Source organism: Euprymna scolopes, chromosome 23, assembly GCF_053919585.1.
Source record: "Euprymna scolopes isolate OS-2025 chromosome 23, ASM5391958v1, whole genome shotgun sequence".
Taxonomy (NCBI): domain Eukaryota; kingdom Metazoa; phylum Mollusca; class Cephalopoda; order Sepiida; family Sepiolidae; genus Euprymna; species Euprymna scolopes.
Window position 1 is genome coordinate 70,339,197 of NC_136504.1, and position 24,217 is coordinate 70,363,413.

The 24,217-nt window shown below is 30.6% G+C and overlaps 1 protein-coding gene across 1 annotated transcript in view; it reads right to left on the minus strand.

Annotated features, from left to right (window-relative positions):
- The window catches only part of LOC145245981 (dynein axonemal heavy chain 6-like), a 632,504-nt gene that overhangs the window by 424,394 nt on the left and 183,893 nt on the right, over positions 1–24,217 (minus strand). Inside the window, exons 35-40 of the mRNA XM_080107771.1 lie at positions 23,586–23,857; positions 22,312–22,524; positions 19,552–19,737; positions 17,889–18,085; positions 13,579–13,762; positions 9,840–10,067 (exon numbers count right to left, since the gene is read on the minus strand). Coding sequence (XP_079963897.1) covers positions 9,840–10,067; positions 13,579–13,762; positions 17,889–18,085; positions 19,552–19,737; positions 22,312–22,524; positions 23,586–23,857 — 1,280 coding nt within the window. The remainder of the gene's footprint in view (positions 1–9,839; positions 10,068–13,578; positions 13,763–17,888; positions 18,086–19,551; positions 19,738–22,311; positions 22,525–23,585; positions 23,858–24,217) is intronic.

Consider the following 24,217-nt stretch of genomic DNA (forward strand, 5'->3'; position numbering starts at 1 on the left):
ATAAATAATAATAATAATAATAATAATAATAATAATAATAATAATAATAATGGTAGTAAATAATAATATCAATAATCATGAAAATATCAGTTTAATATTACATTTCTAGTAAAATATGTTGAATTTTGTCATGTCAAAATTTATCACTTAATTCGAAACAAATACTTATTTGAATATGTTAAATTACTTATTTATATACAAACTTATTTACTAATCTCATCTGTTGTTATTTTCATGTTTCACCTAATGTTTTCAATCAATCGTTTTCTCGCATATTTTCTTTTTATTTTGCTCAAAAACTTAAACATTTCCTGAACCCTTTTAGAAGATGATGGTGACCGTTTTGTGATGTGTAGAGGTATTAATCCATCGCAGCTTTCTTAGCTCTGCAATTGCCATGATGACAATCAAGAAGCATTGTCAGTAGAATATGTTTCAAATATTATTTGCAACGAGCTAGGCCATTAAAGTCTTCTTCATCCACCATATTCAGACCAATTGTTTTAGCATCTGATCTACTTTTGCAGAAGAAAATATTCACAAAGATGCAGCCAAAAATATCATTTACAAAATTGTTACATCAAATTTTATGCGCGCATACAATCTGACATCTATTATTTTTGTGTAAGATCTTGAATGATAAAGTTGTGTAACATTGTACATATGAGAGCAGCAGTGAAGGGTGGCGGCTTGCAAAGAGATTAGCAGCAGCAGCTAAAACGCACACATATGCAAATTAGGAAGTGTGCACAAGAAAAATGAGAAAAATGACAGCACGTGCCCGAAAGAAAAAAGTTGTGTCAAAGAAAATGGATGTGTAAAGAAAGGGATAGCTGTAACTGGCATGTAGTTGGAGGAAGGAGAAACGCTATACTGGTAAACTGAACATGTGGCAGTAAGAGACTTTTTAAGTGGTGTCGAAAATAATTGTAATAAATGCTTTTGTTAAAAAAAGAAAAAATGCTGACCTAGATTTTTATTTATTATACTACAACCGCGACATAGTAGATAATTTAATGAGGCCTCGTAGAAAATACCATAGAGTTTTCACTTCAGTAAGAAAAAATCTGAAGAAAGCGAGAAAAAGACAAAAAAGTAAAACAAAGTCAGTAGAATTCAAAGTTTGTGATTTTATGTTTTACAAAAACCACCAAAGTAAATTAGATAAGAGATGGCTGCCGTTTTATGTGCTACTAAAGAAAACGGATCCCATCTATAAATATAAAAGCGAAAATGTATGTATGTTTGTATGTATGTTCGCTTTTTCTCTATGTCTACAAAAGGCTTTTTTCAGAAAAGCGGTCGGTCGCTTCACAACTTTTTAAAACTTTTTATATCACATATAAATCGTAATATTTCAGAGTTAACAACGAAACTCGCTTGCCTATTTAATTTGCTCGATTTCGGGAAGATAAATATTCAACATTTGTCGCTCGCCGCATGTGGGTTAGTCTTTTTCCTATAACCTCTTGGGGGAAAGTAAAAAAGCGTTCCGCAGTAAATGAAATACTATCCCGTAGTCAAACTTGACCTCATTAACTCATTAAAACGGGCACCTGCCAAATCCAAGTAATTAAATAAATTGAAACGTGTTTTTGTTAGCATCTCGCGGTGGGGCAATGGTTAACGTCGCACTTTTTTTTTCACACTTTAGTTTACAACTTTGCCTCAAGGGTTCGGGTTCGATCCTCATACTTACTTTTTTTTAACCCCACCCCCGGAGTTTCCACACACACCTCCAAACACCCGGGCAACGCCGGGTACCCATCGCTAGTAACTTATAAAATCAAGAATCAGCTCACGAATACAGTCACATAGGCTCATGCTGAACATCTTCATGCAACTGATGTGAACAAATGGGATATTCCATCTCCGATATCCAATATACAAAGGACAACGCTACCGTCCCAGTAAGTTCGGACTCATTGGATACAGAAATTGAAGAGGTAGATAACGATGAATTTGTCTGTAAGTGATATAAATGTTGTCAAGAGAATTCAGACAACGAATCAGATATTCCAGTGAGGGAATGCCATCTAACCATCTACATATATAAAAACGAAAATTTGTGTATATGCATGTATGTATGTATGTATGTATGTATGTATGTATGTTTGTTTGTTTGTTTGTATGTATGTGTGTTTGTGTGTCGCTAAAAACTTTCGACAGACAGAACAAAAATTCACAAACTCTGTATCATATTGAAGCTCCATCCTTCGCTCGAAAAATATCGAAAAATTGGCCAAAAACGTTATTTTTTTCACCCCGAAATCGACAATTTTCTACAGGGGGGGTCAACAAAACCCGTCCTCTCATGACGACGACCGGTTCTACGCATGCATCAGATGACGTCATGACCTGATTTAGTTTAAATAGTTGAAGAACTGATTGAATTTAATGTACGTCGTGTTAGCTCAGTTGGTTAGCGCGTTGGTTCATTATCTAGACGTTTTGGGTTCGAATCGTGGTGTGAGATGTCTTTTTTTTTATTTTTTAAATTTAAATATTGAACCAGTGTTATTTAAGCTATTGTTCACGTAACGTTCGTTTTTCTGTTTTCTTTTTTTTTTTTTTTTTTTTTTACTTCGCTTTTTCTTAGGGTTTAATTAACACACACCCAAAGACACCCGGGTACCCACCGATTTTTTAAATTTTAATATCGAAACAGGCTTATTTAAGCCATTTTTCACGTGTTTTTTTAACGTTCGTTTTTCTGTTTTCTTTTTTGTTTTTGTTTTTTCGATTTTTACATTTAACATCGTTCGTTTTCCTTACGTTAGTTTTTTTTTGTGTTTTTTTTTTTCGATGTTTTGATTACCTCCCACCGCCCAGGTTCGTTTTTCTGTTTTCTGTTTTTACTTCGCTTATTCTTAGGTTTTCATTAACACCCCTACCCCCTCCAAACACTCGGGCAAGACCGGGTACCCCCCCCCGCTAAGCAGGGTTTTTTAACGTTCGTTTTCCCGACCACACACACCGAAAAACACCCGGGCAACGCGGGGTACCCCTCGCTAGTGAGAGATAAAGGAGACATGGAAGTTTATGACGAGAGGAGTCAGTTTGCAAACAAAGTAGCTACGTGGATAACAGAAATTAGAGGCATGGTAAGTAAATGGTAAGTGAATGATAAGTGAATGGTAAGTGAATGGTAAGTGAATGATAAGTGAATGGTAAGTGAATGATAAGTGATGGTAAGTGAATGGTAAGTGCTCGTGTTAGATAGCAGAACTGCCGATGTTAAATGATAAGTCAAACTGTATTGTAACATGAATAATTGTTGCATAAGATATTGATATCCGATAAAGTCGGGAGCATGGATAATGCCTCTGGCCCGTTGAGTCAGGTGTCAACTATAACTGTCTCGAATAATCTTACAAACCGAGAGACTGAGTACTTAAAGGACAAAAATAAACCAAAATTGTCCTGAACAATCTCGCCAAACAGGGTCTGAGTTGTTAATAGACAAAAAGGATCGTGGACTATGCAAAGGGTTAGATTAACTGGTGTTCTCTCAAATAATCTTGTTAAAAGTAGCTGAGCAATAAAGAGACAAATGAAAACAACATTATGATACTTAGGTTGGTCAAGGGTTTCAAAGTAGAAGTTTTAACGAAAAGAAAATTATTTGGGCAGCTGGCGTAAAAACCATACAATCAGCAAAGAGGCTGATAGGATATTGAGAGAAAATCGAGGGTTGATGTAAAAAAGAAACAAGAAAAAAGCTGTGCGAAAAAACTCATACAAAAAATATATAAATGTATCTTGGAGCACAATTAACATCATAACATATGTGTTATGAAGATTGTCAAGAAGCAAAAAACTGACGTTATTACTAAAATAAAAATATCCCATTACAGTTTGGTGCATTTGCAGACTTAAGACAAACAAACATCAAAAACTTTGCAAACTCTGATTTGGTCTTGTAATGATTTGATTCGCTTTGTAAGATATGTGTAACATTTGAAACTGTATTTTTGCACAATCAAGCTGAAAAATTGCTTCAGTGAAATTTCTGAAAATCCAAGGAAAAGATCATGCATCCTCGCTATTTAAGCTGTTCACTAAGTTTTTTCTCCTTTCAACATATTAAAACATTGCGTTTAAATATGTGGAAGAATATTTTGGAATCACTTTACTTTTATAAATGAAAAAAAAAGAAAATAAATAAACGAATTTCTGACGAAAAAAGGTATCAAATGAAAATATCCAAAAGATTATACACTAAGACATTTTTATTTGGATATAATCATTCATGATTTATTTTTGTGAAATTTTTTAATAAATTATTGAAGTAATAAATTGTTGAAGTAACAAATTGTTGAAATAACAAATTGTTGAAGTAACAAATTATTGAAGGAACAAATTATTGAAGTAATAAATGGTTGAAGTAACAAATTCTTGAAGTAATAAATTATTGAAGTGACAATTTATTGAAGTAACAATTTATTGAAGTAATAAATTGTTGAAGTAATAAATTATTGAAGTAATAAATTGTTGAAGTAATAAATTGTTGAAGAAATAAATTATTTAAGTAATAAATTATTGAAGTAATAAATTGTTGAAGTAATAAATTGTTGAAGAAATAAATTATTTAAGTAATAAATTATTGAAGTAATAAATTGTTGAAGTAATAAATTGTTGAAGAAATAAATTATTTAAGTAATAAATTATTGAAGTAATAAATTGTTGAAGTAATAAATTATTGAAGTGATAAATTATTGAAGTAATAAATTGTTGAAGTAATAAATTATTGAAGTAATAAATTATTGAAGTAATAAATTGTTGAAGTAATAAATTATTGAAGTAATAAATTATTGAAGTAATAAATTGTTGAAGTAACAAATTATTGAAGTAACAAATTGTTGAAGTAACAAATTGTTGAAGTAATAAATTATTGAAGTAATAAATTATTGAAGTAATAAATTATTGAAGTAACAATTTATTGAAGTAATAAATTGTTGAAGTAATAAATTATTGAAGTAACAAATTGTTGAAGTAATAAATTATTGAAGTAATAAATTGTTGAAGTAACAAATTGTTGCAGTAACATATGGTTTAAGTAACAATTTGTTGAAGTAACAAATTATTGAAGTAATAAATTGTTGAAGTAACAAATTATTGAAGTAATAAATTATTGAAGTAATAAATTGTTGAAGTAATAAACTGTTGAAGTAATGAATTATTGAAGTAATAAATTGTTGAAGTAACAAATTATTGAAGTAACAAATTATTGAAGTAATAAATTATTGAATTATTATATTGTTGAAGTAATGAATTATTCAAGTAATAAATTGTTGAACTAATAAATTATTGAAGTAATAAATTGTTGAAGTAACAAATTATTGAAGTAACAAATTATTGAAGTAACAAATTATTGAAGTGATAAATTATTGAAGTAATAAATTATTGAAATAACAAATTGTTGAAGAAACAAATTATTGAAGTAACAAATTATTGAAGTAATAAATTATTGAAGTAACAAATTGTTGAAGTAACAAATTATTGAAGTAATAAATTATTGAAGTAATAAATTATTGAAGTAATAAATTATTGAAGTAATAAATTATTGAAGTAATAAATTGTTGAAGTAAAAAATTATTGAAGTAATAAATTATTGAAGTAATAAATTATTGAAGTAATAAATTATTGAAGTAACAAATTATTGAAGTAATAAATTATTGAAGTAACAAATTATTGAAGTAACAAATTGTTTAAGTAACAAATTATTGAAGTAACAAATTGTTGAAGTAACAAATTATTGAAGTAATAAATTGTTGAAGTAACAAATTGTTGAAGTAACAAATTATTGAAGTAATAAATTATTGAAGTAATAAATTATTGAAGTAATAAATTGTTGAAATAACAAATTGTTGAAGTAACAAATTATTGAAGTAATAAATTATTGAAGTAACAAATTATTGAAGTAATAAAATATTGAAGTAATAAATTATTGAAGTAATAAATTGTTGAAGTAACAAATTATTGAAGTAACAAATTATTGAAGTAATAAATTATTGAAGTAACAAATTGTTGAAATAACAAATTGTTGAAGTAACAAATTATTGAAGTAATAAATTATTGAAGTGATAAATTATTGAAGTAATAAATTATTGAAGTAATAAATTGTTGAAGTAACAAATTATTGAAGTAACAAATTATTGAAGTAATAAATTATTGAAGTAATAAATTATTGAAGTAATAAACTATTGAAGTAATAAATTATTGAAGTAATAAATTATTGAAGTAATAAATTGTTGAAGTAACAAATTATTGAAGTAACAAATTATTGAAGTAATAAATTATTGAAGTAACAAATTGTTGAAATAACAAATTGTTGAAGTAACAAATTATTGAAGTAACAAATTATTGAAGTAACAAATTATTGAAGTAACAAATTGTTGAAGTAATAAATTGTTGAAGTAACAAATTGTTGAAGTAACAAATTATTGAAGTAACAAATTATTGAAGTAATAAATTGTTGAAGTAATAAATTGTTTAAGTAACAAATTGTTGAAGTAACAAATTATTGAAGTAACAAATTATTGAAGTAATAAATTATTGAAGTAATAAATTGTTGAAGTAATAAATTGTTGAAGTAATAAATTATTGAAGTGATAAATTGTTGAAGTAATAAATTATTGAAGTAACAAATTATTGAAGTAATAAATTATTGAAGTAACAAATTATTGAAGTAACAAATTATTGAAGTAATAAATTGTTGAAGTAACAAATTGTTGAAGTAACAAATTATTGAAGTAATAAATTGTTGAAGTAACAAATTGTTGAAGTAACAAATTATTGAAGTAACAAATTATTGAAGTAATAAATTGTTGAAGTTACAAATTGTTGACGTAACAAATTATTGAAGTAACAAATTGTTGAAGTAACAAATTGTTGAAGGAATAAATTATTGAAGTAATAAATTATTGAAGTAATAAATGCTTTTGTTAAAAAAAAATGCTGATCCGGATTTTTATTTCTTTCTTCTTGTTTGTGTGCGATGGCACTGTTACAGTTGAAATTAAGACGATTTATACGACTATTAATTTATAAGTGAAAAACTACATTATTTCCTTGACAAACTTTCAAGTTGACTAGGAATAGCAGTTACTGATGTCACTAGAAACTCTTGCAGAATCGTAGTCATAACTAGGGCTATGACAACAGAATATTCTTTTCATTGTTTTGATTCTCGAGTATATATCCGACACAGTTAGACATAGTTAATTAACCGAGAACCACATTACTCTATGTAAAAACATAAGATTAACTGATATATACAGGGTCTTTCAAAAGTCTTGGGAACATTATGAGTTATTAAAAATCGTTATGTTCCCAAGACTTTTGAAACACCCTGTATATTCGAGATTCAAAATAATGAACAGAATATTCTCTTGTCATAGCCTTAGTTATAACTTCATGTATTCAGCCTTCAAGTTCTTCTTGGTTTAACTAAGTAAACTTGTTCTTTCAACCAAACCCAGAGAAAAAGTCGCAGGGCGTTAATGCAGGACCTCTGGTTGGCTATTCATGTGAACCACGATGACCTATCAATTTTCCAGAATATTAGGCACTTAGCCATTCACAAATTCACAAACTGTAATAGCCAAGTGTGGAGGAACTCCATCTTGCATAAAAATCAAATCTTCAATATTGTCTTAAGCACTAATAATTGGCCGAATTTCATCCTCAACATAGTAAGATACCTATGTATGTGTTACACGTGTTTTATTGAATGGCAGAAGCTCACCAAACTACTCAGCATGTTGTATGTCAATTACATCGTTAGCGCAGTACTGGGTTGAACCTAACTTACTTGTGTCGGGTAGACGCAGAAAGGTTAAAGAGTGACACATCAAACTCAGTGACTTCCATTGACAGACCGTGCACCTGCTTGCTAGAAGTGGGTCGGTGCTTTTTAGGTGCAGGCCTGTTAACGGAGGGGGGTTCCACCCCCATACATATACCTTGATATAAATAGAAACGGACATGGGTATTTTTTTAGTCAGGGTTAAGAGAAGAGAGACAGTTGATTAGAGTCGAAGTTGGTAGACAATCGGACTTGAGTTCGAGACTAGAAGGGTCAGAGGAAAGATACGACGACAGAAAGGCAAAAAGGCTCGAGTAAACAATACGAGGGATCCCCCGTTTCACTTGTAGATGAAATAAAAAGATCCTTGCCAGAAAATCGGCGTCGTATTTTTGTCTTAGATGCTCGTTACAGCTCATCGACCAGTGTCGGGAAGAATCGCATCCTAGAAGACCAGAATAACAGGAAAAATCTTTATCATGTATATATGCACACACACACACACACACACACACACACACACACACACACACACACTAAAGAATTACTGAGGTAGATACACAACTTAAGGGTCCTTAAAAGGAGCTCGACCGCGTGTATACACACCCAACTGTGTAATGTATATAAACTGTATATAAGACCTGTATATATAATGAAATGTGAAACATGCAGACGAGCTAGAAAGAGACGATCATAAAAAGGCCATTAGAACACACCCCACACACATTAGAACAGGTCGCACATAGCCATGGTTATATAGATACTTTATATAAAAAGGAGATACACAACATATCAGTCAGAGATAAATGTATGTTCCTCGGAACACAATTGGAAAGTAGTTTTTTATACATGGAATGAAAAGAGATTTGGTAAGGAAAATATTAATAAAAAGAAATGGAAATATTTTAAAAAAAAACATAAGAATAAAGAAATACTTCCTGCACTGTTCACAGGCACTCTAAAAAAACTTGCATTAAAAGTTCATTTAGAGGCGCCATCTTATACCGCCAGATTTGATTTTAAAACAATTTTATAGCTATACTTCAAAGATTTCGTATTTAGGTTCAAATTAAAATCAGAAGTCAATAAAAACACTAAGAGATGTTATTCCAAATTTTTTTATAATAATAAACAGACTAAAATTTAATTAGATTCATTAGTCAATCAAATGTTCTTAACATACTTTACGAAACTAAAATTAGTTACAAAGCAAATTAACTGGCAATAAAACACGTTTTCACTTGCGCAAATCAATATTCCAACTTCCCATTAAACTGATGATATCTCTTTTATCTTATGTTTTAAATATTTATTATGTTATTTACTAACACAAGACGAAAAAACTATTGAATTATATTTTCAAGATTTAACCACAGTAAATTATCTATCCAATTTATATATATATATATAAATATATATATATATATATATATATATATATATATATATATATATATATATATATATCAAAAATTCAAGTTTACAAACTGAGGAATTTTAGAAACTTAAGGAGAGTATATAAATATTAATTTTAATGTTGATAAGACAATCTTAACCAGGTGAAAATGCTCAATATTCGAGATAGATCATCGGTATAAGAAGGAAGTTAACATTTACATTTATTATTATAAGCGATACAGATTAAAAGATTTTTCCTTATTCCATGAAATTTCAAAGAATGGCTCTTATCCTCAGAGGAAAATATCAAAATATCATGTATATAGCTATAATTTTACTGGTTAGCACATAGATTAAATATTGCAGAGTATGAAAGACATACTGCTATTGAACAATATAGATCAAAAAGGATATTTAACCTTGAGTCCACGAATGAAGATGAAAAATAGAACTGTAACAAATGTAAAAAAATTAATTTTAACTTCTTTCTTCTATATTTGATATATTTTGTATATATTTAATATATTTTGTATATATTTAATATATTTTGTATATATTTAATATATTTTGTATATATTTAATATATTTTGTATATATTTAATATTTGAAATGTAATGATAGAAACACTTACTTTTGCATCGCCATTATTATCAAAGAGATTTCGAATGAAGGTGTCAAACGCATCCCAATTGGAATCGATTATATTCCCTCCAAGAGCCCAAAGGAAACTGAAGATGAAACAAATGCACAATAATGGATTCAGTTTGGAAGAATCCATGTAAAAGTTGATTGGCGTCTCACTGTAGAAGAGCAACGATTCCAGTAACGTACACAAAGATGTCACTTTGCATATGTCAACCTGTAACGAAGGAAACAATATTGCAGATTTATGTTGCTGGCAATTGTATGAGTTGCCATGTTTATTATGTAAGATTAATTAGCCATAATTATTCAGAACTCTTGTCAAAGATTGTAAAGAATAAACAAAAACAAATTAGATTGCATACATTTTATGACTTTAGCATTCATGGGAATAATACTAAAATGTAGCCAATTGGATGAGTCACTTTGAAGGGTTTGCACATATGTAGCCAAAAATAATTGTATAATAAAAATTTTAATAAGTACTATCTTATGAGCACTTTAGCTTCATGAGATTAACGTACACATACAATATATATACAGTATAACTCCTATAATTTGAACATCCGCTTCGTTCAAATTAGAGGATGTTGTTCAAGTTTCGTAATAAAAAAATGTGCTGCAGTTAACTTTAATCTTTTAAGAATTAAGAAATAGCAAATGAAATTCATTGCTATATGATACTTCAAGCATATATTAAGTTGAGTTTACGATATATTGCAAGTAAGAATTGTTAAATATTATTACCAGGAACAAAAACATTGAAAATAAATTAAATCTACTCTTACTTGTTAGGTATTTATTAACTAAGTTATAATCTACATAAATCATTTATGTAAAATAGTTATTTTTATTTATTCATTGAATGAGTCTCATTGCAGTTTCTATTTTCATCGATGCCATTGTATTCCGTAAGCGATCACGAAAATCTACAATTTATTGGTTCTGTAGCTTCTTTATGATTATATCTCTTCAGAGTGACATTGTTTGCAAAACATAGTTGTCACTAAAGTAAGGACTTTTTTCTAGAAATTTTATAAGCGTCTCCATAGACTTTTGTGCATCATCCCATGATATTGCTTCATCAGAGTATTCTTGGTTATTTACATTAGGGTTAAGAGAATGGGAGCTGTCGCTATTTTCATCACCATTACTGCCTTCGGGATATTGATCAGTAGTTTCCTCATCTTGTTGGACCCATATTTCAACATCATTTGCATTAAGTGATTTAAGAACAGCGTGGTTGGTCGGTAACCGTTTGGTTTCAAGAATTTTTTCTACACCCATTGTGATGGGTTGTTTTACACTATTTTAAATATAGCAATCTGAAAAAAAATTACAGTTAATGTAAATTAATTACAATAGCTAATCTACATTCATTACATAGTACCAATATTAACATTTCTGCGCAATATCTGACTAAACCATGTAAACAGTTTTACTGCAACTCTGCATCAAATATGCTAATACAATTTCAATGACGAGACAGTTATAGTTTAGAGAAAGTTCAGATTTAGAAGAAGTCCAAATGAGAGGAAGTCCAAATTTAGAGGAAGTTTAAATTAAAGGAGTTTTACTGTGTATATATATATATATATATATATATATATATATATATATATATATATATATATATATATATATACTAGCGAAAGTACCAGTCGTTGACTGGGTTCAAAAATAGCCTACAGAAAATGGACTCTGATTTATGAAAGTATGATAGTTTATGAAAAGGAAGGCTGTAAAGAGATAGCTTCGAATTTGGGGGTATCAAAACCAAAGAAAAATATGATGAAAGTAAAAATAAAATAGATAAACCCCATAATTTATTATACAATACCTGTTCACACTGAAACACTTATCACAATGTTCTGTGGATCTATATTAAAAAACCTTGTTAAACTTTGTGACATATTTCCATTCGATGGAGGTCAGGTGCAAACGAACACCCCATAATTTTATTATACCATATTTCTTTAAACTGAAACATAATTATCAAAGTATACTTACGCAGATAAATATGAAAAGTCTTTATTAAAGTTTGTGCCTATTTCCATTATATGGAGGCCAGGCGCGAACGCAGACCCCACAATTTTATTATACCATCCCTATTTAAGTTAAAACATACTTATCAAAGTATTCTTATGTACATCTATATCAAAAACACTTGTAAACGTTTTTTTTTTATTTCCATACTTTGTGGACCAGGCGCGTATGCAGACCCCACAATTTTAATGAATCATCATTATGCCAGATCAAACATACCTATTCCTGTGTCTCGATACATCTTCTATCATTATATGTGATCAGTTTTCTATAATAGTCAACCATATAGGAGCCTATTCGTGACCAGACACACACACAGAGACGTTCAGATTTATATTATAGAAGAAGATATATATATATATATATATATATATATATATATATATGAACAAATTTACATGGCCGCGACACTGGACATCCTAACGTTTCGGACAAATGGTCGGTTAAAACCAGAAGTCCTCGTCAGGCGACTTAATAAGTGGTTGCTTTCCACAGAGGAAACCAGTCCTCAAACCTGTCGAAAGCAACCATTTATTAAGTCGACTGACGAGAATTTCTAGTTTTAATCGACCATTTGTCCAAAACATAAGCATTCCAGTGTCGCAACCATGTAAATTTGTTTATATTAATAAAAATATATCTTACTTTTCTTTTATTGAGCACTCTTAATTACCTGGTTAAATTCATTAGTTATCACTTTGAATATCTTTAACCTGGTATATATATATATATATATATATATATATATATATATATATATATATATATATATATATATATATATATATATAGTATGTATTGTTGGTAGTTAATAGGTAATTATCCCATAATCACATGAAGCTACGGTATTTTAAAAGATAGTGCTCAATAACAAGTAGTTTTGTATTTTAACATAAATTTTTATTTATACAAACGTTTTTAGCTATATATGTGCATGTTTCAGGTCCAACCTGATCTAAAGTCCAACTTCTATATGGACATGTAAATGCATGAACGAATTAGACAAAAAAAAGTTAAATAGATAAAATTAAAAGTTACACTTTGAATAAGATAGTAGCTGAAAGATGTATGTATGCATATGTGTAGCCAAACATGTTTTTACTCACATAAAATTAATATACAAAAGTATAAATTTATGTGTAAACTTTAAGTATTTACTTCAAAAGTGCTCAATACGTAAGTAGAGCGAGTTAGTAATTTATAAAATATATATGGCGATTAAGCTACACTGAATATTCCGCGTTTCATCCACTCTAGGACTCTTCAGGCTTATATATATATAAGCGGGGCATTCCAAAACAAATTCCTCCTATATTCCATTTCGCTTTAATGGGATTATAAATTGCATTGCTGAACTTATGCATTTATGATCTGAACATTTCATCTCTCTGTTGTAGATATTGATGGTGTCAGACTCTAATAAAAGTAACAGTTGTCATGGACGTGTGTCAGAAGCATAAATGTGTCAATGAATTCCTGGCAAAAGTGCATTGAGAATGGTGGTGACTAAGTAGAAAAATAAATTCTGAAGCACAAAAGGTCACTCGTTTTACTAGTACCTTTCCGTTTTCATAGCTCTTAAACTTTTGAGCTTAAATACTAGGAGGATTTATTTTTGGAATAATCCTACAATTTTTTTTTTTATTTATTAAAATCGAACTTATTTCATTATCCGTTGTTACCTGGTTAATTGTTTGCACACAGTTTCTTTTGATGAACTGAAGACCCTTCTCAACATATTTTGCAAACATATCCATCAGATAGTCGGAACTTTCCTCTAATAATTTCTGGTCCCATTTTTTCAGCCACTTATGGATATAAGGCATCCATTTGATTTCTTCCGGATCAATGTACACCATGCCACATCTACACAATGAAAAATACAAAGATTATTTCTTAGATTTGTCGTTTTGAAAAAAAATACATGGTCAAACTTTTTATTAATTTACGCATTGTTCATATTTTGCCACTGATCTATAAAGAGTTACGATGCTTAGAGGCCAGATTTACAGTAAACATGCTGAGTGATGAGTTGTGCAGACAGATGTTTATTTATACTGCAGTTAAATTTCAATATGATGCTACAGTGAAAGAGTAGGGAGGAAAGTGCAAACGGAATGAGGAAAAATATATTTGAATAAAAAGTTTTTCAGCATCTTCAAACTTTTACAGTGAAAAGGGATGATTTTGCTGCTAATTGGGATCTACTTACGTTTTTTCTCGAGTGCTTAAAGATTTAAACGATTTACTGCCTAAATATAAGCATGCACACATATATATATACATGCATACATATATATATATATACATATATATATATATATATATATATATATATTTATATATATACATTTATATATTTATATGCATACATCTATATATTTATGTATGTATGCACGTATATATATATATATATATATATATATATATATATATATACGTGCATACATATATATACATATATATATGCATATATATACGTGCATACATATATATACATATATATATATGCATATATATACATGCATACATATATATACATCTATATATTTATATACATACATACATATATATATTTATATAATACATACATATTCATATATACATATTCATGTATATATATATATATATATATATATAAATGAGAGAACTTGAATGCCTACTATACACTCTCCTCAAGTGTCTGAGGGGTCTGTCTGTACAGGGGTTTGTCGGGACAATTTGGTATGGGGATATTTTTTTCTACAACTAAACCTTGACTAAATATTTAAATCACATATTATTTATGGCCAAATAAGATCTCCCGCCTATGGCTAATCCATACTGGCTTTTACAAGGAATGATGCATCTTCTCCAAGTTATGTTGCCTCAAGTAACAGCACGAAGCTGAATACGTCATCAAACTAGATGTACTTTTGTCCTCGAATCCAGTAAGAGTAAGTGACCAAAAAGAAAGATATACTATAATATTGGAAAATGGTCGATAGTGAGAGAGTCAATGATGAGGGATATTCTCAACTTCTTTACTAACCCAGTGTTTGAGAAATAAAGAACTTTTATGGAACATTGAAATATCGATGCATCTCATATAGAGATTAAGTGTTAGCCCCAGGAATGAGAAGTTCCACTAAAGTAAAATGAAGTAACCAGTGCTTGTTTGGGGCGATAACACCGCAGGTACTGGTGAATTCAAAAGAAAGCATTTAACATTATTACATACTTATTTGTCATGCCTAAATTAGTATATTTTTTTTTAAATTACAAAAAATGGTCCATTAGAAAAATAATAAGTCAAAACAGAAGTTTTCGAAGTTATGTATTTTCACTGTAAATGAACTCTTTAGATTTATCGTAACCAGAGGTAGATAACTGCCTTCTACCGATGATAGTATCCTTTAAGTCGGACATCGCTTTTCTTCTCGGTATACTGCACGCATTTTTTTCTAAAAAGTAGCTCTAGCACATCAATTTTTAGGGCATTCATTGTCAAGACCAGTTTCCGTTTGTTGTTTAAATTTTCCTCTTCTATTTTGAGGTTGGGGAAATCGAACTTTCAGTAAAGTATTAAATTAAATTTCAGTTTTACATCATCTTTTTGTAACTAGAGAATAATTACAAAAAAACGATTTCGTCTTTATTATTATAGTGCCAATTCTCTATTGATTATTATATTGTACCCAATATATAGTAGTGATTTTAAAAGTAAAAAAAATATGACTTGGTGTCATCAGCTATAACCGAAACCAAAAGTAAAAAATATAGCACTCCAGCCTTAGTCGGTACCATTTGAACTATCGTCGGTTGGATATGTAATAGCTAAAAGTGAACTAACGTTGACCTATAAACATATATATGCGTACATGGAAACTAAGTTTACCTACACCTGTCAAGTTTCAATTTTGACCCATTATTTTTTACCATAAAAAACGGTCAATGAAAAATGCAATCAATCGATCCACCTGTCGCTTTGCAACCGCACGTCTCAGAGAAGATGCTGTTAAAAAAATGAAAACAGACAAACATACACATAGACAGACATAATGTGTTTTATATATAAGATACATGTATTTAGGTTGTTTCTCACCTGGCTTTAGGTTTTATTTTAGTGTGTGGTTCTCGGCATGATATATAAGTTTAAAATGGAAGTGTACAGCAATAGAAAAATCATAGAATGCTCGTGAATATTTTAGAGTTCTTATAAAAACAAGAAGGATTCATTGAAGGAGTCTGAATCGATTAATTAAGCGCCGGGTTTTATAAGGGGCAGGAAAATCGTAATCCAAACTTCTCTGTTCATTTAAATAAATTATAATTCATTGAAAGTTGTTTATTTGTGTTTGTATTAGAAAAGAAGATCAGTGATAAAGATTGGAGACGACAATGAATCAATGGGTTGTGTGTGTTAGTGTGTTTGTAAATGTGTGTGTGTCTCTGTGTTAGTGTGTTTGTAAATGTGTGTGTGTGTGTGTGAGAGAGAGAGAGAGAGAGAGAGAGAGAGAGAGAGAGATATTTCGCAGAGGGAAGCGTCCAATAGAGGGGCGTCCATAGACACTGATCAACTGGGTTCCACTGGTTTATTGAAGAAACATCTGCTTTTTAAAAGGGTTTAGGTGGATTTTAGAAGATCATTTCGAATAAATTCAGAAAGTTCTCTAATTGATCAAAAATATACTTATTTGTTTTCATTATTATTATTTTTAATTTTATTATTTATTATTATTTAGTGTATGCGCAGACGATGTGCGTACAAACGTGTTTATGCATTTTGATTTTGGATGCCGGTGTGTAAATATCAGCTGCTACAGATACATACATATATACATACATTATATATATATATATATATATATATATATATATATATATATATATATATATTTGGGGGGGAAGTGATATACAAATTACCATTAGCGTATGAAGCAACGCTCTTTGTGTAAACAAATTGAGCTTAGGTATTTTGGACAATGTCAAAACATTGTTAATTCACTGCCCGCATATCAGCAGCCGCGTAGCGCAACGGTTAGAAACTCCGACTGTCGTTTGGGCGATCTAGTTTCAATCCTGGCTTGAGGTAGTTGCTTGTCTAGCCGTACTGATGAGCTGTGAAACAGCGAAACAGTACTGTATGTGGACTACGATATATATATATATATATATATATATATACACACACACACACATATATATATAAATATATATATATATGAGGATCCTTCCAAAAGTAAATCCTCCTATTTTTTCAAATCAAACGTTAAAGAGTTACGAAAACGGGAGCGGTACTAGTAAAACAACAGAACTATTGTGCTCCAGAATTTATTCACTACCGTTTTAGTCACTACTATTCTCAATGCACTTTTGTCAGAAATTCAATAATGCATCTCTGCTTCTGACATACGCCCATGACAAGTGTTGCTTTTTTTAGAGTCTCACACCATCAATATCTGCAACAGAAGAATAAAACTTTCATGAATGCATAAGTTCATTAATTACAACAATGCAATTTACAATCCATTCTGGCGGAATAAAATATAGAGAGCATTACTTTTAGAACGCTTCATTGTGCACACACACACGCACACACACACACACACACACACACACACACACACACATACAAGGAAAATAACAATCTTTAAATGAAATTTCAAATAGAATAGAATGATTACTATATAATATTAGTTGATAAAACATGAAAACTTGGGCTTTGGGTTTTTGTTATTTCAGTTACGAGTCATTCTACTCATTCCATATATGTGTGTGTATGTGTGTTTATGTGTGTGTATGTATGCTTAATGATAATTTGCAATTAAATTCCAGTTAATGTGATTCATTATTCTTGCTATTCTTTCAAATGAGATTATTGACTGGCATAAGATATGTGGACAGAGACCAAATAAATAGAAAAACTTAGCGAATATTTCACACTTTTCTATGAACTGCAACCAAACGATTGTTGTACACGTTTTCATTTTCTCATCAAGAAATACTGCACCTGCTGACAGTTGCAGGTGATGCCACAGCCAAGTCTTGCACTTCAAACACCATGTGGATATAAGGGGTCAGCTTGATTCTTTCGCTGTTTGCCAAACACAGCATTTTGTTGTCATCGAGAACAGTGTTCATGTTTTCAATCCATAGAGCATCTACAGGACCATCACAGATCACCCACTGGTGGTCTTCACTCGGATCCTGTTAGGCATAAAATATAAAAAATAACATTCAATTTTAGACTAAACTAACAGTGACCCATTGGATCAGTATTTACTATATGCATTATTAAATAGATAATTTATTATCTTTCAAACACGCATGTTACAGCTGCAACTTTCAAATAAACGCACATGACCACAGTTTTTGACAACTATCATTCACTCTTGATGACGTCTTCCATTTTCAAGTAAGTTTATATAATTTTTTCTTGATAACAACCGTGAAGTGTGTCTGATGACAAGCAACCAAACAAGATAGAGCAGTATACAAATATATAGATTATTTTCATCATTGATGACAAGTATATTTTCAGTACAGCCGGCAGCTGAAAGTAACGCGTTTAGCTCAACTCCATATATGACGTCACTAAAAAGCCTAAATAAAAACAGATAAAACACGTACATGTTCAAATTGATTTTTTTAAACTAATGAGTTACTATTTACCAAGATCAAAACCCACTTGAGGCAAACAAGATTGTCAGTTGAATCATTAAAAATATTATGAGATTGTTAAAATGATGAATGGAATGGGCAACATTTGATTTTTTAAGAGAAAAGTTCAACAAGTATTTGTAAACATTGGACTTGAAGATAGCCATATTGTACTGCAGAGAAATAGCCCAGTGGCAATATATTCCAAAGAGTTTTTATAAATAAACCCCATTCATGAAAATTCTGTTTGGTTTTAGGGACACAGCAAAAGGAAGGAAAAATAATCTCCAGTGGTGGTAAGAGAAAGATGAGTTCTTGCTGTGAATATTTTACAGAAAGTAACCAAAAAGTTGGAACAGCTTCCTTTAAAATAGCGATAAAGTAGAGGAATACTCTAATTTATAGAAATGTGATAAGCATGTCAGACGACTTTTTATTACAACTACCAAGACACTGTCCTCAGCAATATGATCACTACAACGCACATGGAAGATGCTGGGGTGAAGACGAGGCATGAGTTTGAGTTGATCGAAGTGAATTGACATTTAAAAATAAATGACTACTACTCAGTCACAACAACCGAACTATCATCATCTGTTGCAGTTGGCAAATCATATCCACACTTTAAAAGTTTATTACCACTTGGTAACATCTGATTTTTCTTCTTTGAATCATCAATCAAGAAAACACTACCATGCTCAGCTAATTTTATTAGCAGCTAAGATGTTCTTTACAGTTCAGAAAGTAAGATTCAAGTGTTTCAAATCTCTGAATCCGCAAATTCATTTATTTTTTCTTCCAAATGAGTCATTGCATTTCACAAAAGCTGATCATTCCAATAAGTAATCAACCCTAACCCATACACACGGACACATACACATACACACGGACACATACACATACACACATACACATACACATGGACACATACACATACACACATACACATACACATACACACGGACACATAATATGTTTGATTATCAAATAAATACTCCTTGGTGTAAACATACATTGCACGCAATTCTGACAGTCACCGCCATTAAACCATCTTGCCATTCCATCGTAAGTTTGTTGACCCCTCCATAGAGTTCCTCCATTGTGATAGCTTTTGGATTCAGGATATAAGTATGGACTGGTTTGTAGAAGGGGTGCACCTCACCCAAGCCATGAAGATTAGTCAGAGTGTTGGCCAAGATCTGAATAAAAAAATTCTGTGTCTATAAAAGGTAACACACAAGTTTATACAAGATATAGTAAACTGCTGAAAGATGAAGGGAGAATAGACATTCAGAATATCTTCATTTTCCCATTGATCCTTACACAGTAGAGACCAGAGTTTGTAGTCTGCAGGTAACAAAAAAACGTTGGAATTGTGTTGGGGCTTATTTAAGCATAGGAGGGTCATTTTGAAATTGCAGAAGATGAGAGATATGGTGTTCTATTGAATGGCCAGAATGAAATGTTGAGTAGTATCATTTGAGAATGAAATGTTGAGTATTATGATTTTAGAATGAAATGTTGAGTGATGAACACACAGATAAAGAACTTCATTAGGGATGTACAAGAAATAACTGAGAAAGCATCATATCGGATCTGATTGAAAAGAAATGGTGATCTTGGACAGATATGAATAGATCTTTCTGAGGGAGGATTCCCACAATTTCAGAAACGCAGTAGTGGAGTAAGGATTGAACCTGTGAAGTAGTTCCTCTTAATTATCATAATATGTTATCTGATTGTTAGAGCTTGTAGGTGTTATGCACAAATTACTTGACAAAAGTAACACCCTGTCTCATCACTACCCTGAATTTTATTATGATGCTCCTTTTCAATTCGGGAATATTCTTGGAAATGTTCTGCTGGACATTATCTTTAACATATAAATAACAGATAAATACTAGATTCAGCTTTCCTGATAAGTCGTAAATGAAGAAACATGTGTCAGTTGATAATTGTAATTCAAACAATATATATATATATATATATATATAAGTGAACGTGTCTCTGTGTGTGTGTCTCTGTGTGTGTCTGTGTCTGTGTCTGTGTACATTTCCCTACGCAATAACTCTGTCAATTTTTAGTCTACGTACTGAGATTTGGGAAAATCGATGTGATCGGTTTTTGGCCAAAAAATTGCCGATTAAGGGGTCAAAGTTCAATGATTTGACCTTTGAGAACTCTACCAAACTATTCCGACAATTTTGGGTCTACGCACTTGAAATTTTAGATATAGGTTCCTTGGACATGGATCTAACTTAATAACTTGATTTGAGCCCAAAACAATAAATTTTAAGGGGTCATAATAGGGGTCAAAGTTTTTTTTTAAATTGACCTCTGCGGTCTCTTCCAAATTACCCAGACAATTTCTGGTCTAAATATTTGAAATTTTACATAAAGGGTATTCAGAGATAGGGCAAGCTTTTTCATCAGTTTGGGTCGAAAATTTTTAGTTATCAATATATAAATGTATGTATATATGTCTGTTTGCATGTCTGCCTTAAACTTTCAATAGAGGCGACGGATTTTACCAAGATCAGTATCGTTAGTTCGACCTTTCAGATGACAAATATCGAAAAATTGGCTAAAAACATTAATATCTTCCCCTTCAACTAGGCAATTTTCTACAGGGAGGGGGGTCACTTTTTTCGCCGATATTTTTTAAAGTTATCCTCTCCTTTAGATTGTCTAGCCTTAATTTTAAAAAATGTCGCTTCCGGTTTGGTGGTAGTCGTAACGTTAGGTTTTACTCCGTTCTTTTCCTCCTTTGCGGTACGGATTCGAGCCTGCCTTCCTACTACCACTTTTATTTTTTTTTGCCCAACATACACATCCAAACACCCGAGCAACGCCGGGCTGAATGCTAGTATATATATATATATATATATATATATATATATATATATATATATATTGAACAATTTTACGTAGATTGAAACAGCAGTATAATAAACATAATAAACATAGTGTCCTGCAGCTGATTAACAATCTAAAATCAAAATTATCTTAAATATAAATACAAACGAAAATCTTTAAAAGTTATGTAGCAAAGTGTAATATGTAGCGTATGTAAGTTATTGCAATATATACAATAATATCCTTGGTAACTTTTATCAACATTTTTATCAACACTTAATCACTGAAAATGCAACTTTAATTTGATGTCGCTGTTGTGTCGAATGTGAAACTAATATATATATATATATATATATATATATATATATATATATATATATATATATATATATATATATATATATATATATATATATATATATATATATATATAAGTTTTGGACCTTCAGAATGTAATTTATGTTTTCTTCACAGATAGCAAAATAATAATATGGGATTTGTGTTTGTGTTGGACAACCATAGAATGGAAAAATGTCACATACTCTTAAAAGAGTCATTGGCATCGATCGCTATAACCAAATATAATTTGGAACTACATCAAACAGAGTAGTTTGATAATTTTGTTTCAGTTTGAACAAAGGGGATACAATAATATAGTGGAGTTTTCGTTCACGGCGGATTTCCATAGAATGGAAATATTTTCAAGTACAGCAATAATATACCACAGAGAAAGATTACAGCTATGGAATTTCTTATAATTCCACCAGTACCTGTATAGCATTGATTGAGTGGCATAAAACGAAGAATATATAGATAACGTCATTACATATATGCATATATGGTTTTTGTTTTTGTTTTCCTTACAAAGTGATTATTGATGCAAACAGAAGTGGAAATTAAATACATGAATGGCTTACTTGATAAATGGTGGTCTTTCCCCCTCCAGTGGGTCCGACAAGCATGACTCCATGTCGAACAATCATAGTTTCATAGAATTCTATCACTTTCTTCACCATTGATTCAATCGGATAAAGGTGTTTGGCTTTCATTACTTTCAGGATTTCCGACTGAAAGTTCCCATAGTGATGAGCTGGAATTTCAATTCCAGGAAATAAATCTTGAAGAATCGCCTGCAGAAGAATGAAAAAATTCTCTTAACTTATTTTTTTAAATAGTTCTCCATGTATTTACATTGATTTTGTTGGACAATTGTTTTGATTAATGAACTCTAATACACCTAGTTGAAGGGCTCATCAATTGAAATCTCTATTTATATACAGTTAGAAATATGTATATGTTTATATATTTGTATGTGCATATGTTTATGTATTTGTATGTGTATGTTTATATATTTGTATGTGTATATGTCTACATGTTTGCATGGATATATGTTTATATGTTTGTATATGCATATGTATATATGTTTGTATGTATATATGTTTGTATGTGTATATCTTTATTTGTGCATATGCTAATATTTTTGTATCTGTATATGTTTATATGTTTGTATGTGTATATGTTTATATGTTTGTACATGTATATGTTTATATATTTGTATGTGTATATGTTTATATATTTGTATGTGTATATGTTTATATTCCCGAGTTTAACGGAAAGATTCCTGAGTTACATACTTACATACTTAGAGGTTACATCAGCCGAAACGTTGTGAGAATAATACTCAAGATAAAAGCAGTAGTCCAAATAATACAAATTCTATTTTATAGTAAGTTTTATTACTTCTGACAGTTAATAAACAGAGAAGGAGACACACAGAAACGAGAGTAATAGATATTGTATAAAATCAACGTGAGGTTAGAGTCAAACAAAATACAGTGCGAGAGGGTGACAGTAATAAACAGAAAGTAAAGATGGTGACTTGATGAGTAAATTTTAAAAAATTAGAATAATTAAAATAGATTATTTTTTTAAATGTCAATCTCAAAACCAAGGAAAGAAAAGGGGCCTTATAGAATGAAATGTTGATTAACTCCGCATTTGCATAATAATAGATAAATGATTGCAATAGATCCAAAAGGATTTGAATTTAGCATGGCTTATTCAATAATCCGGGATGATATCCGTTAGGCCAGACACACACACACACACACACACACACACACACACACAAAAAAAAAAAAAAAAAATGTATCAAAAAGATGGTAACAAAAAATGGGTGTGAAAGAATTACCTGGAAGAGAATGGCATCTTCAGCCAGGAATTTTGGTAGATTGCTGTCTCTTAGCGCACGGATAAGGACAACATCTTCACTTTTGTCTGGGTTTTGGCGCTTAAGGGTTCCTGCCATAACAAGAACTGATTTAACAGCCCTCATACCAAAATCATAATGGTCTTGTTGAGATAATTGTTCACTGCAAAGTTTGTACATTTGGGTCATCTTTTGAGCGAGGGTCTTGGATGATTCAAACCCCTCAGAGTATAGGATGACCTCGGCAATTAAACCTGGAGGCAAAAATACAAGCAATATGATAAAATATATTTTAATCAAACGTAAAAAGAGAAAACTTTTAAGGAATGAAAGACAGTGAAAATGATTAAATCAAAAGTCATGAAACTTTTATTATTGAAAGAATCAAACATGTTTTGTGTTGAAACTGTGGAACAATAGGCAACATTGAAGTATTCAAAATGATATAAATTCATTAATAATGATATAAAACTCTTATAAGTACATCTATTCATATCATAAAATGCCAGTTTAGGAGAGATGTGGCTGGAGATTGTGCAACCTATGCTTTGAAATAGATTTCCTACACAGGCACCCCTATCCGAAATATCCATTTTCTCTAGAGGCTGAACAGG